The sequence below is a fragment of the Cydia fagiglandana genome, chromosome 25 (genome assembly GCF_963556715.1).
Source record: "Cydia fagiglandana chromosome 25, ilCydFagi1.1, whole genome shotgun sequence".
In the NCBI taxonomy this organism is placed as follows: domain Eukaryota; kingdom Metazoa; phylum Arthropoda; class Insecta; order Lepidoptera; family Tortricidae; genus Cydia; species Cydia fagiglandana.
Window position 1 is genome coordinate 10,445,221 of NC_085956.1, and position 12,023 is coordinate 10,457,243.

At 37.8% G+C, this 12,023-nt stretch overlaps 1 protein-coding gene across 1 annotated transcript in view; it reads left to right on the forward strand.

Moving 5' to 3' along the window:
• Positions 1–6,132: 6,132 nt before the first annotated feature.
• The window catches only part of LOC134676854 (aldo-keto reductase AKR2E4-like), a 28,299-nt gene continuing 22,408 nt past the window's right edge, over positions 6,133–12,023 (forward strand). Inside the window, exon 1 of the mRNA XM_063535236.1 lies at positions 6,133–6,243. Within this exon, the coding sequence (XP_063391306.1) occupies positions 6,133–6,243 (111 nt within the window). The remainder of the gene's footprint in view (positions 6,244–12,023) is intronic.

Genomic DNA, 12,023 nt, shown 5'->3' on the forward strand with positions numbered 1-12,023 from the left:
ATTTCATTTAGTAGTACCACTGTATACAGTGTGGAAAGATAAAACGGGCCCTGGAGGGAAACTACTTTAAATCTTTAAGCTGGCTCATTTTACTTAAAGGAGACATTCCTTTATTTTTGAAAAGAAACAAAACTGCATTCAAAGATTTTCTAAAACTCGCTTGCCTCGCCCGGGACTCGAACCGACTAAAAATTCCAAAAAATAAAAATTCGCTATTTTATTCTACTAGTCGATACAGTTAATGTTAATGATAACATTTCTCCAAGAAACATTAGGTCTTACACTCGTTTGTCGTACAAAATATCCATAAAGTCTAATATTTAGTACTCAAGAATTTTATAGACAAGCCAAATTCAAGGAAAAAATAAAAATTCTTTGAATGCAGTTTTGTTTATTTTTAAAAATAAAGGAGTTTCCCTTCCCTCCAGGGCCCGACTTATCTTTCCACACTGTATATCTTCTTCTTCCTGGCGTTATCCCGGCATTATGCCACGGCTCATGGGAGCCTGGGGTCTGCTTGACAACTAATCCCATGATTTGACGTAGGCACTAGTTTTTACGAAAGCGACTGCCATCTGACCTTCCAACCCAGAGGGGAAACTAGGCCTTATTGGGATTAGTCCGGTTTCCTCACGATGTTTTCCTTCACCGAAAAGCGACTGGCAAATATCAAATCTGTATATATATTGTATGTAAATAAATTATTTTAAGAGTTCAAAAAGGAGTTTCTCTAATTCGTACCTTTTTTTGGCTTTTTTAGAAATGTTTTACGCTAGAACGGCGTCCGGCAGATCTATTTTTATGACGGGTGTTTTTATCACGTTCGACGTGTTGCCTCCCTGTCACACTTACGATCGAATTTACAAGTGCGTCAAAGAGACAACACGTCGAACGTTGTTCGCGGTAAGCCCTCAGTCTATATGTCGCAGTCGGATCGTATAATCCGCCGTATTACATTACGGCTAGCCGTTTTCAAAAACAGGGGCGTTTTGAAATGCGGCGGTTTAACGATTAGCCGTATTGAATGCGGCTGAATGAGAATCCGCCGGAATGTATTCGGCGCCATACGTTCTTCAACACGGCTAGCCGTAATGTAATACAGCGAGACATTAGCCGCCGCTTTGACAGTTTTTAGTTCCCATTTTTAACACTCGTGGCGCTGCCTGACAAACGCTGGGGTGTCCATCAAATCTAGAGTTTGTCGGACTGTTTCTTTTAAAAAAAAATTTCCTTCGCAACTTAACTAGACGGAGCCCCGCTTCGCGGGGCTCCTATTTCTGAGCGGTTTGCCCTTCGGGCATCTGAAGCTACCTAACGAACCTAACCTACCTACCTATTGATTAAGTGAGACGTCCGTGAAAACATTACACTTTGGGGAAAAAAGCGTAGGTAGGTAATTAGGTTAGGTTCGTTAGGTAACTTCAGATGCCCGAAGGGCAAACCGCCCAGAAATAGGAGCCCCGCTTGCGGGGCTCCGTCTATTTAAGTTGTGAAGGAAATGTTTTGGAAAAGAAATACATGTAGTGCGGTGGGACAATGGTAGAAATAAATTAAATTGCAAACATTGTCAAACTCCGATTACGTAGGCGACCGAAAGAACTGGTCACTCTACAATGTACGATGCGGCTAAACGTGGGCCGCCTTATTGAAGAACGTATCGCAGTGACAATCCGGCTAATCGTCGAACCGCCGCATTTCAAAACGCCCCTGTTTTTGAAAACGGCTAGCCGTAATGTAATACGGCGGATTATACGATCTGACTACGACATATATATAAAACGAAGTGTCGGACGTCCCGGCTCGGACCCGGACCGAACCTTTCTAGAGTTAGACCAAGAAAAGTCTGCAGCGATTTTGATAGCCCACGCAGTGCAAGTGTCATTTTAAACGTCAAACTTCTATGAAATTATGACGTGTAAATAACACTTGCACTGCGTGGGCTATCAACATCGCCGCAGACTTTTCTTGGTCTAACTCTACCATGTAGAGCACTAGGAAGTTTTTTTTTATTATTATGAATGGGCTTACTCATGGCCACAGACTAGCCGAGGCGTAGACGTGGCCTACGATGGAGCGAGCTCGCCCAGAAGGTGCCTGTTCACTCTTGATTTGAAGGTTGCCGGGTTATAAGAACACGGAAATATAGACGCCGGCAGGGAATTCCATTCCTTGGCAGTGCGCATAAGGAAAGTATAACTAATGTGTAATACATTTTTCAGATTTTCCCACTTTCCACTGGCACTGTACTATGTTTTCCAAACAAACGCTGCTTACAAACAGAACACAAAGATTGTATCCGGACCTCCGAGATCTCACAAACATTCAAACTCGACGGTCAAAGCAAAAGGCACCTTATACCGTTGATAATAAAGATCAATACAGAAGAAACGGGAGCGACAATAGTTATGAGAATCTGAAATTTTGAAAAAAGATAGATAGAGTTTTAAAATTGAACGTATTTCCTGTTCTCCTAGTGTACATTTCAATCAATTATCTCATTATTTATATTATGTATACATTATGTATACTGTGTGTCGTCCTATAATGGCTAATAGTTATTTGTTTTACAAGGGGGCAAAGTTGTTGTTTAACCGCTCGTGCTAATATTGATACCCGAGCAAGCGAAAGATTCCAAAATTGAACCATGAGCGTAGCGAGTGGTTCGATAAATGTAATGTTCAGCGTTGCGAGGGTTTCAAAGCACGAGAGTTAAACAAAATTTGCCCCCGAGTGAAACACAAAATTTTTCACCACACCAACCCGAAGCAAATATTAAATGTAAAATATCAAACAAAATCAAACCAAATCAATCGAAATGAATGTTATTAAATATTTATCATCCATTAATCATCATTTAAAAGTCAAATCTACCAGCAAACTTAAGAAAACAACTCAAGATTTGCATTTGATTACTTTGCCTCACATGTGAATAAAATGCAACTTTGCTATCAGTTTTTGATGTGCAAAGTAAGCCTTTCCGAGCTGGTGTGGTGAAAAATATGTTGCTAGTGCTTACTACTATTGTTATTTTCAAATGTTGTTTATTATTGTATTTTATTGTAATTTTATTTTATCTGCATTTCAAACACAATATTGTATTGTTGATGAATAAATATGATATGATATGATATTAATAGCGTGACGTTGTACGGGATTTAAGTTTCCAAGACGTCCCGCCTGGTGCGCTGTTCAAAATCCTATACAAAAATAGACATGGGAAACGCAAACGCGAACGCTCGTTACGCCATCGAATGAAATTTACCCTAGGGGTTCAGAATAGTACTTACATCCAAAGGAAAAGGTTATACCGGGTGTGGCCTGTAATATGAGCAAAAAATTAACTGTAGGCTGTACTCTTCACACTGATCAACATTAGTTCAGCGAGTTTTAAAAATAACTTGTAGTTTGGTTTTTAATACACTTTAAAGGTTATTTAATATAAACAAAATAAAAACAATTATAAACTAAAATTAAAACTACATAAAGCTACAATTAAAATAACTACTAAACTAAAATAACCTATAAATAAAAAACTGGCTCCAGTTCAGTGCCTTGGGGCAGGGTGCCAAGAAGGCTGGCGGCATTGCCGCGCTGGACGGCAATACCAATGCGTGGTTATTCAAAGACGCAATGTACATATTGTGAATTTTGTTATGTTTAAGGCTTGACAAGCAACGTCAATCACAATGATATGACGTGGCGATGGCGTCCATTGAAGATAATATTTATTTTGTATCAAAAATAGGGAGTATAAATAACTCATAATTTTTAAAAGTTGTTGAACAAAAGTGTCACCGTTTGAGAAGTACAATCTATGTTTTAATTATTTGCTCATGTTACAGGCCACACCCGGTATACTTCTGCGGCCGATCGTAATATCAGGCATATCGTGAAATTCCTAGGCATACCGTGAAACGTGAAAATCTTTGACCCGTTCCCTGAGTCGACGGAGCCCCGCTACGCGGGCTCCTATTTCTGGACAGCTTGCCCTTCGGGCATCTGAAGCAACCTAGCGAACCTATCCTACCTATACATATATTGGTTTAATGTTACTATCGTCAAAACATTACACAGGAACATTACGATCTGCCTAATCTTACGATCGGCCGCCGACATTAACACGTTCATTGCGGTAGGGGGTCGAAAAACCCTATACAAAGTATGGTTAATTACGAGTTAGGGGCTGTCCATAAATTACGTCATCGATTTTTGCCGATTTTTGACCCCCCCCCCCTATAACCATCCAAAAATCATGTTTCAAATGACCCCATTTCCTCCTACTTCATGCTACCGTCATCCGATGTCCAGACCCCCCCCCCCTAATTTGAAATGACGTAATTTATGAATAGCCCCTTATACTAATTGCCGCAGCGAAGGTGACGAGGAAGATGACGATAATTCTGATGTCTTCTTCACTTTCCGACGTTCCCGTGGTTGGTTAGACAATGACGAAACCAAACTGATATAGTCAGACCGTAAAAAGTCTGCAGCGATTTTGATAGCCCACGCAGTGCAAGTGTCATTTTAAACGTCAAAGTTCTATGAAATTATGACGTATACATAACACTTACACTGCGTGGGCTAATAAAAATACAAATGCATTTATTTCATTACTTTTTACATCAGTTCTTATTCTTAGGTATAATATATAATAGTTAGGTAGGTAATTAGTCCATCTTAGGTATATGGAGTAAGTAGGTAAGTATTTATCTAAACATTATGCAACAAATTGTGTAAGTAATAAATCCGCTGCAGACTTTGTTTGGTGCGACTATAATTATTTGGTCTTGAACTTGACTCTTAACGCCTACACAGACATGTTATTTACATTACACAGCTATAGTAAGCATTAACCTTGACTTTAAGATAATAATGAAATAACTCCATATGTGTATGTACAGTCAGCAGCAGAAGTTGCTAAGCGGGCGAAGTGTTCAAAATGAGCTTGTCATGACTTTATGTTAAGGAAATAAGAGCGTGTCAATGTAATTTTGAACACATTGCCCGCATAGCAACTTCTGCTGCTGACTGTACCTATAATCCTGTTTAAGGCAAACGTGAAACTGTTTTAATAGAGCGGACCTATTACAATAAGTGTTTTTTTAGAGTTCCGTACCCAACGGGTAAAAACGGGGCCTTTTATTTACTTATTACTAAGACTCCGCTGTCCGTCTGTCTGTCACCAGGCTGTATCTCATGAACAGAGATAGCTAGGCAGTTGAAATTTTCACAGATGCTATCTGTTGCCGCTGTAGCAACAAATACTAAAAACAGAATATAATAAATATTTAAGTGGGGCTCCCATACAATAAACGTGATTTTTATGCCATTTTTTTTGCGTAGGCAGTACGGAACCCTTCGTGCGCGAGTCCGACTCGTACTTGCCCGGTTTTTTTTTTTATTCCTGTTACTTTCGGTGCGACCAAATACTTATCATTTTTTTTATGTTTTGGTTCATTAAGACCGCGAGACTGATGATTGGGTCAGGTTTTTTGAAGGGTTCTTTAGCTGATGAACAATTAAAAATGGAGCCATTTTCTTTGCTTTTGAGTGTAGTATTAAGAATTGTACTAATTATACAGGATAACTTAAAATTGGTAATACATTGTACATGTGCAAGTACATGTGGGGATCAGCTATGTTATGCAAGTTTATATTAAATTTTCTTCGTTAGTGTTACTTCTACATACCGGGTGTGGCCTGTAATATGACATGAGCAAAAAATTTAACTGTAGGCTGTACTCCTCATACTGACCAACATTTGTTCAGCAACTTTTAAAAATAACTTTGTGGTTTGATTTTTAATATAGGTACTTTAAAGTTTATTCTAAGCCGCAATGTATTGCGAATTTTGTTATGTTCAAGGCATGACAAGCAACGTCAATCACAAACGATATGGCATGACGATGGCGTCTATTGAAGATAATATTTATTTTGTATGAGTATAGGAAGTCTTAATACTTCATATTTTTTAAAAGTTGTTGAACAAAAGTGTCACCGTTTGAGGAGTACAATCTATGTTTTAATTATTTGCTCATGTTACAGGCCACACCCGGTATATATATATTTTTTTTTAATTTGTTTGCCATGATAATAGAATTACTATTAGTAGTAGGTTTTAATATAGGTACAATGAGGTCGTTGCCCTCGGAACCCCGAATCGGGAATAAAACGAACTCCCGCGCAGCCCGCGCCCCACTTGCCGCCATGCTGCGCACCGTCATCCTGCTTCTCGCGTCGCGGGTGAGTCATAATCATAATCGTTTAATGCCAACCATGGTACATATGTTGTTATACGGCCCCGACACTATCATTAGCAATGACATGAAATTTCATGACGCTCCAGCGTTTGGTCCAGTCAGGTCATGACATTCCTAAATCTCCCCACACACTTATCAGTATTTCTATCAGTATTTTCATCATTACCTTTCACGGGGAATTTTAAGTTATTATTTTCCGAACCGTTCTTAGTTATGTTGTAGTGTACGTTTTGAAGAACACAAAACCAAGACATTATTCAATCATCGATTCAAATATTTCTAACCTGTCGTAATTATACTATGTACTGTGGCAACTCTATGCCCGATGAGCCAGAAAAATGCAGAAAAAGAAATACCTATTTAATTAAAAAGAATATTTATTTGTTTCAACCTTTTCGTGCGTGCGTGCGCCATGACTGTGTGAAAGATTAGTAGTTAAAAAATGTATCCAAATATTTTTTTTTATTCTTACCACGAACCGGGAATCAAACTATTCTTAAAGTACAATCAGCATCATATAGTAGGTAGCATCCAAAGTACCTATTCAAATAGTTCGGTACGCCATACATACCTATTATATGGTGTACCGAACTATTTGAATACTTTGGATGCCACCTACTATACGACGCTGACTGTACCTTCTAGATTCTTCTGTTATGTAAGAATGTATAATTTGGTTAAGAAAAAAGGTACCTGATATGTAGGGATTGCAATCCGGTCCGGCGGATCCGGTAATCCGGCCGGATCCGGCACATTTTTCAAGATACCGGTACCGGCAAAATTCACCGGATCCGGTCTCGGATCCGGTAAAGTGAATCAAAGCGCTAAAATATAAAATAACAGCTTAAAACTCTGCTAAAATTTAAAAGTTCTCGCCAATATTCGAATTTTCTCGCTCGCAAACAGCAACACAACAACTTGTTTGTTAGTTGACGCCAGTCTTCTAGCCGACGAAATATGTGTAGTCGTAGCGTTGAGATTTCCGTGCACCGTAAGTACTGGATTGGTTTATTGTGTAGTTTCATTGTAATTTAATGTACATGTTCTTTCGTTTTATTTTGTACAAACCATTATAGCCCACTTTAAGACACAGGTTTTTGGGGTATCCGAAATACTAATACTTATACATAATTATATTAATTATTAAAAAAGTGGTTAGGATTTTGCTGATTAAAACTAGTCGGGGTTTCTGCGGTTGACCTGACGTTTAGTAAAAACAATATCTGTGGAGGTTCGAAGTAAGGAGGTATAAAAAAAGAGTCCTTTAAAGCAAGTTCGAACGGGATAGTCTTATATGTAACATTCAACCATAAACACTAACTATTCATTCTCAATTAGTCATAAAACTTTTTAAGCTTTACAGGCCTGATTTAGTTAATATGTTTTATCCTTCTTACAAATACATATAGTAACAGCACCAGTCATGGGACATTTAAGAGGGAATTTGGAGTATTTGTGATATTTCCCTAATACATGTGAATGGTCTACCGCTTAGCGTATTGAAAGATGAAAGTCCTACCCGTCTTTCATGTTTCAGGCGTGTTGTATCAAAGATACTGCAATGAGTTTCCACATACTTAACAAATTAAAACTATGCTATTTTTCTCCAGTCATGGACACCAAAGCTCCAGTAATGGGCCCCCCAGTAATGGACACTGCTCTATCAGTATAAAATATTGAAATAGGTCATCAGATCTGGTCCATGTTATCATAATATTGCATTATCATCCGATTTGCATATTTAATTACGAATACAAAATTTCAACTCAATCGGAAAACGGGAAAGTGGCTCAAACTCGGCTACCAAGATTTGACCCACACTAAAAAACGATATTAATTTATCCGAAGTCCGAGCATACCTCCTGGTTGACATATTTCGTAACTACATTTTACTTCTGTATTGTTTAAACATGAAATGATGGCATGGCAAGCATCATTATGTAAATTTCCCATTATAGGAGGTATGCAGTTTTACAGCTCCTATAATGGGATTGGGCCAAATACCACTATTTTTTTACATCTGTGGACTCACAACATAGTATGTTGTATACCTTATCTCATGGTAAATGCAATTAACAAAACACATTTTAGTTTTCATCAACTAACTAACTAACTAACTATTTTGGCTCAGCGATCCAAAGAGAATCCTGGCCTCCGAAACGAGAGCGTGCCACCTGTCCCGATCCTGTGCAACTTCCTGCCAGTTACTGACGCGAAGCTGAAGCAGATCCGCCGCCACACTGTCTTCCCAGCGATACCTGGGCCGACCCACTGGACGGCTACCAGTCGGTCGTCCCAAGAACGCCTTCTTGACAGCCCGATCCTCTCCCATTCTGAGTAGGTGACCGAACCAGCGAAGTCTGTGCGCTTTCGTTTCGCCGATGATATTGGGTTCGGCCACTAACTCCTCGATCTCGGCATTTTTCCGGATCCTCCAGGTGCCGTCATCTCTCTGAATAGGTCCCAGGATCTTGCGAAAAACTTTTCTCTCTGCTACCAGGAGCTGACCTTCTTCTTTTAGTGTTAGGGACCAGGCCTCACAGCCATACATTAGGATAGGCCGTATAACGGTTTTATATATCCGTAACTTTGTATGTTTGCTGAGAAGCCTGGACACCAACACTTTGTGGAGGGCTGCACTGCACCGCAGGGCGTTTTGGATGCGTATGTTGATCTCCTCCTCTCTGGTGTTTGTGTCGGTAACAGTGCATCCCAGGTACCGAAACTTCTCAACTCCACGGTAGACGGTACCCCCAACATGAAGACTATCACGCTGGATGCGTGTATTCTTGTAACGTTTCATGTGGAGGTATTCAGTTTTTGCCTGGTTGATCCTGAGACCTAAACTAGAGGCCTCTCGTTCCAGGACACTAGCTGCCTCCGCTACCTGTTCACGGCTCTCCCCTAATAAAGCCAGGTCATCTGCGTACCCCACCACCTTGTGCCTGCCGTTCAGCTCTACCCCTATGTCCAACACTAAAACTTTCCGGACAACATCATCCTCATCATCATCATGGGTCATCCGCATTCGAGTTTTCATCAAGTATTCATTAATTAAAATTTAATAAATTAACTCACCTCTCTTAGCGAAGTTGTTAAGAATTCGTAGTGGTATTTTTTTTCAGTGACACGACAACTTTTGGGTTGACGCCAATTTCTTAAAAAACAACCAAATTTAATAAAAAATCAAACTGAAACAGCTCTAGGACTCTTATTTATGATAATATACAGGCAGTGTTTATAAACTACTTTTAGACACTTATTTTACAGGATTTGTGGTTTTTTGTCCCATTACTGGTTCCACGCCCATCATAGGGTACACTACTATAAGTCAAAATGAGAGATAAAGACCAAAACGAGAAGATCAAAACTATTAATAGCTAATTCAGGTCAGTAACGCGTTTATAAATAATGCCATAAACCAGAGAGTTTACTTATAGGATAGATGCATACTTACAACATGTTATTATATAAGGCCATATACAGAATATACAAAATAGGGATGTTGACCATATTTTAAAAAATATATTGAACTCTATGCACGAAATAAAACGCAAAAGGGAATATTACAAAAAAGTCGGCTTAGGGTCCACTGTAGGGTCTACTTCGAAATGCGAAAATCGAAATTTCGTTAACAGTCTCTAACGCTCGAATACGCAAGAGTGATAAAGAGGTAGAAAACGAAATTACGCGGTAAGCCCTCAGTATGAGCTAGAGGCGCCCCCTACGCAGAGTATTGAGTAATATTATTATAAAAAAGCAACAAGCTCTTATGAATCGTAATTAATCTTAATCTAATTATCAGAGCAATTTATTGAGGTTAATATTATTCCATAATAAAATTGGATTATTATACATGTCAAATTTAACACTAAGAATTTCACAAAAGGATCGTCAAACATTTAAAAAAAAATTGTATAAAAAAATACTAGTCTAGAATTTTTAGAATAAAATCTAAATGTCAAAAAAAAGCATAAGTAACAAACAAGTAGATAATATTACATCGGAATATCCATTTCCTCATCAATAATCAAATATACCTAATAAATAAATAATCATTTCGAATAACAATTAATCCCACGTTGTATTATCATTCATGTAGTCCTGTGTGGTATAATAAGCTTTGGAAATAAGTTTACGCTTTACATAATTCTTAAATTTATTAATAGATAATTCAGTAATATGGTTTGGAAGTTTATTATAAAATCTTACACAATTACCCATGAATGATTTTTTAATTTTATGGAGCCGAGTGAAGGGCACTGCGAACTTATGTTTATTTCTAGTATTAATATTATGGATTTCACAATTTTTCCTAAAATTTACAATATTTTTATGTACATACAGAATATTCTCATAAATGTATTGACAGTGCACTGTCATTATGTCAATTTCCTTAAATTTATCTCTAAGTGAGTCTCTATGGTTCATTTTGTATATTGCTCGAATAGCCCTCTTCTGCAGAACAAAAATGGTATTTATCTCTGAAGCACAGTAAAATACCATATGCCATAATGCTATGGAAGTAACTAAAATATACTAATCGAGCTGTTTTCACATCAGTTAACTGACGGATTTTGCTCACTGCAAAAGCTGCAGAGCTCAGTCTATTCGAAAGAGTAGCAATATGGGGACCCCACTGGAGTTTAGAATCTAAAGTTATACCAAGAAAAACTGTACTATCAACTAATTCCAATTCCTCATCCTTCACAATGACACTTGCTTGCACATGCCTTACGTTACTACTAGTGACAAACTTATAGATAGGTGGAAACCGGTCTGTTTTGAAAAAAGTCGTCGACATCTCTTCTAAATACCTAAAACTGGTATGGATGTGTTCCTCGTGATCTCTAGAATACGAATTGAACGGTTTTAGTTTATGGAGGGGGGAACGGGTCGAAAAAAGGGGGGCAAAGATGGCGGCCGACCATCATTGATATTTGTTCACATCTTGAGTCCTATGGGACCGATCGGTTCGTGTGAGGTGTTGTTTGAAAGAGTATTAAACGTGCTATTATTGCTTCATAATAACCGTAATCATAACTGTAGTCGTTTACAAAATATTTTAAAATACTTGATTTTTTACCGTGCATGGATGGCATAAGTTCTGATTAAATATGCGTCTAACTTAATAAATTATAACTATACCGCAATTATTTTATTGCAAAATATACGAGACATTTCATTAGCTTACCAAAAACATAAGTTTTATTGGTGTATGATATTATATAACCAAGTAATAACGAATTTTGTTAAGCATGGGTCACTACGCACAGTCACGTAAATGGCGGGCGAACGACGTCAACTTTTCATTATTTATCGGGTTCTAATTTATTGATCAATTGGTGATAGGCACCATTTGAAAAGTTATTAAACGTACTATAATTGATTTCTAATAACTATAGTCATAACTTTAGTAATTTACAAAATATTTTGAAATATATGATTTTTTTTACCGTGCATGGATGGCATAAATACTGATAAAATATGCGTCTAACTCAATACATTATAACTTTACTCCAATAATATTCATACAAAATGACGTAAAATTTTATTAGCTTTCCAAAACTATAAGTTTTATTGGTACATGATATTATATTACCAAGTAATTACGAATTTTGTTCAGCATGGGTCACTAATCGCTGTCACGTAAATGCCGGGTGACCGGCGTCAACTTTTCATTATTTCTCGGGTTCTATTTTATTGATCAGTTGGTGATAGATACCATTTGAAAGAATATTAAACGTACTATAATTAGTTTCT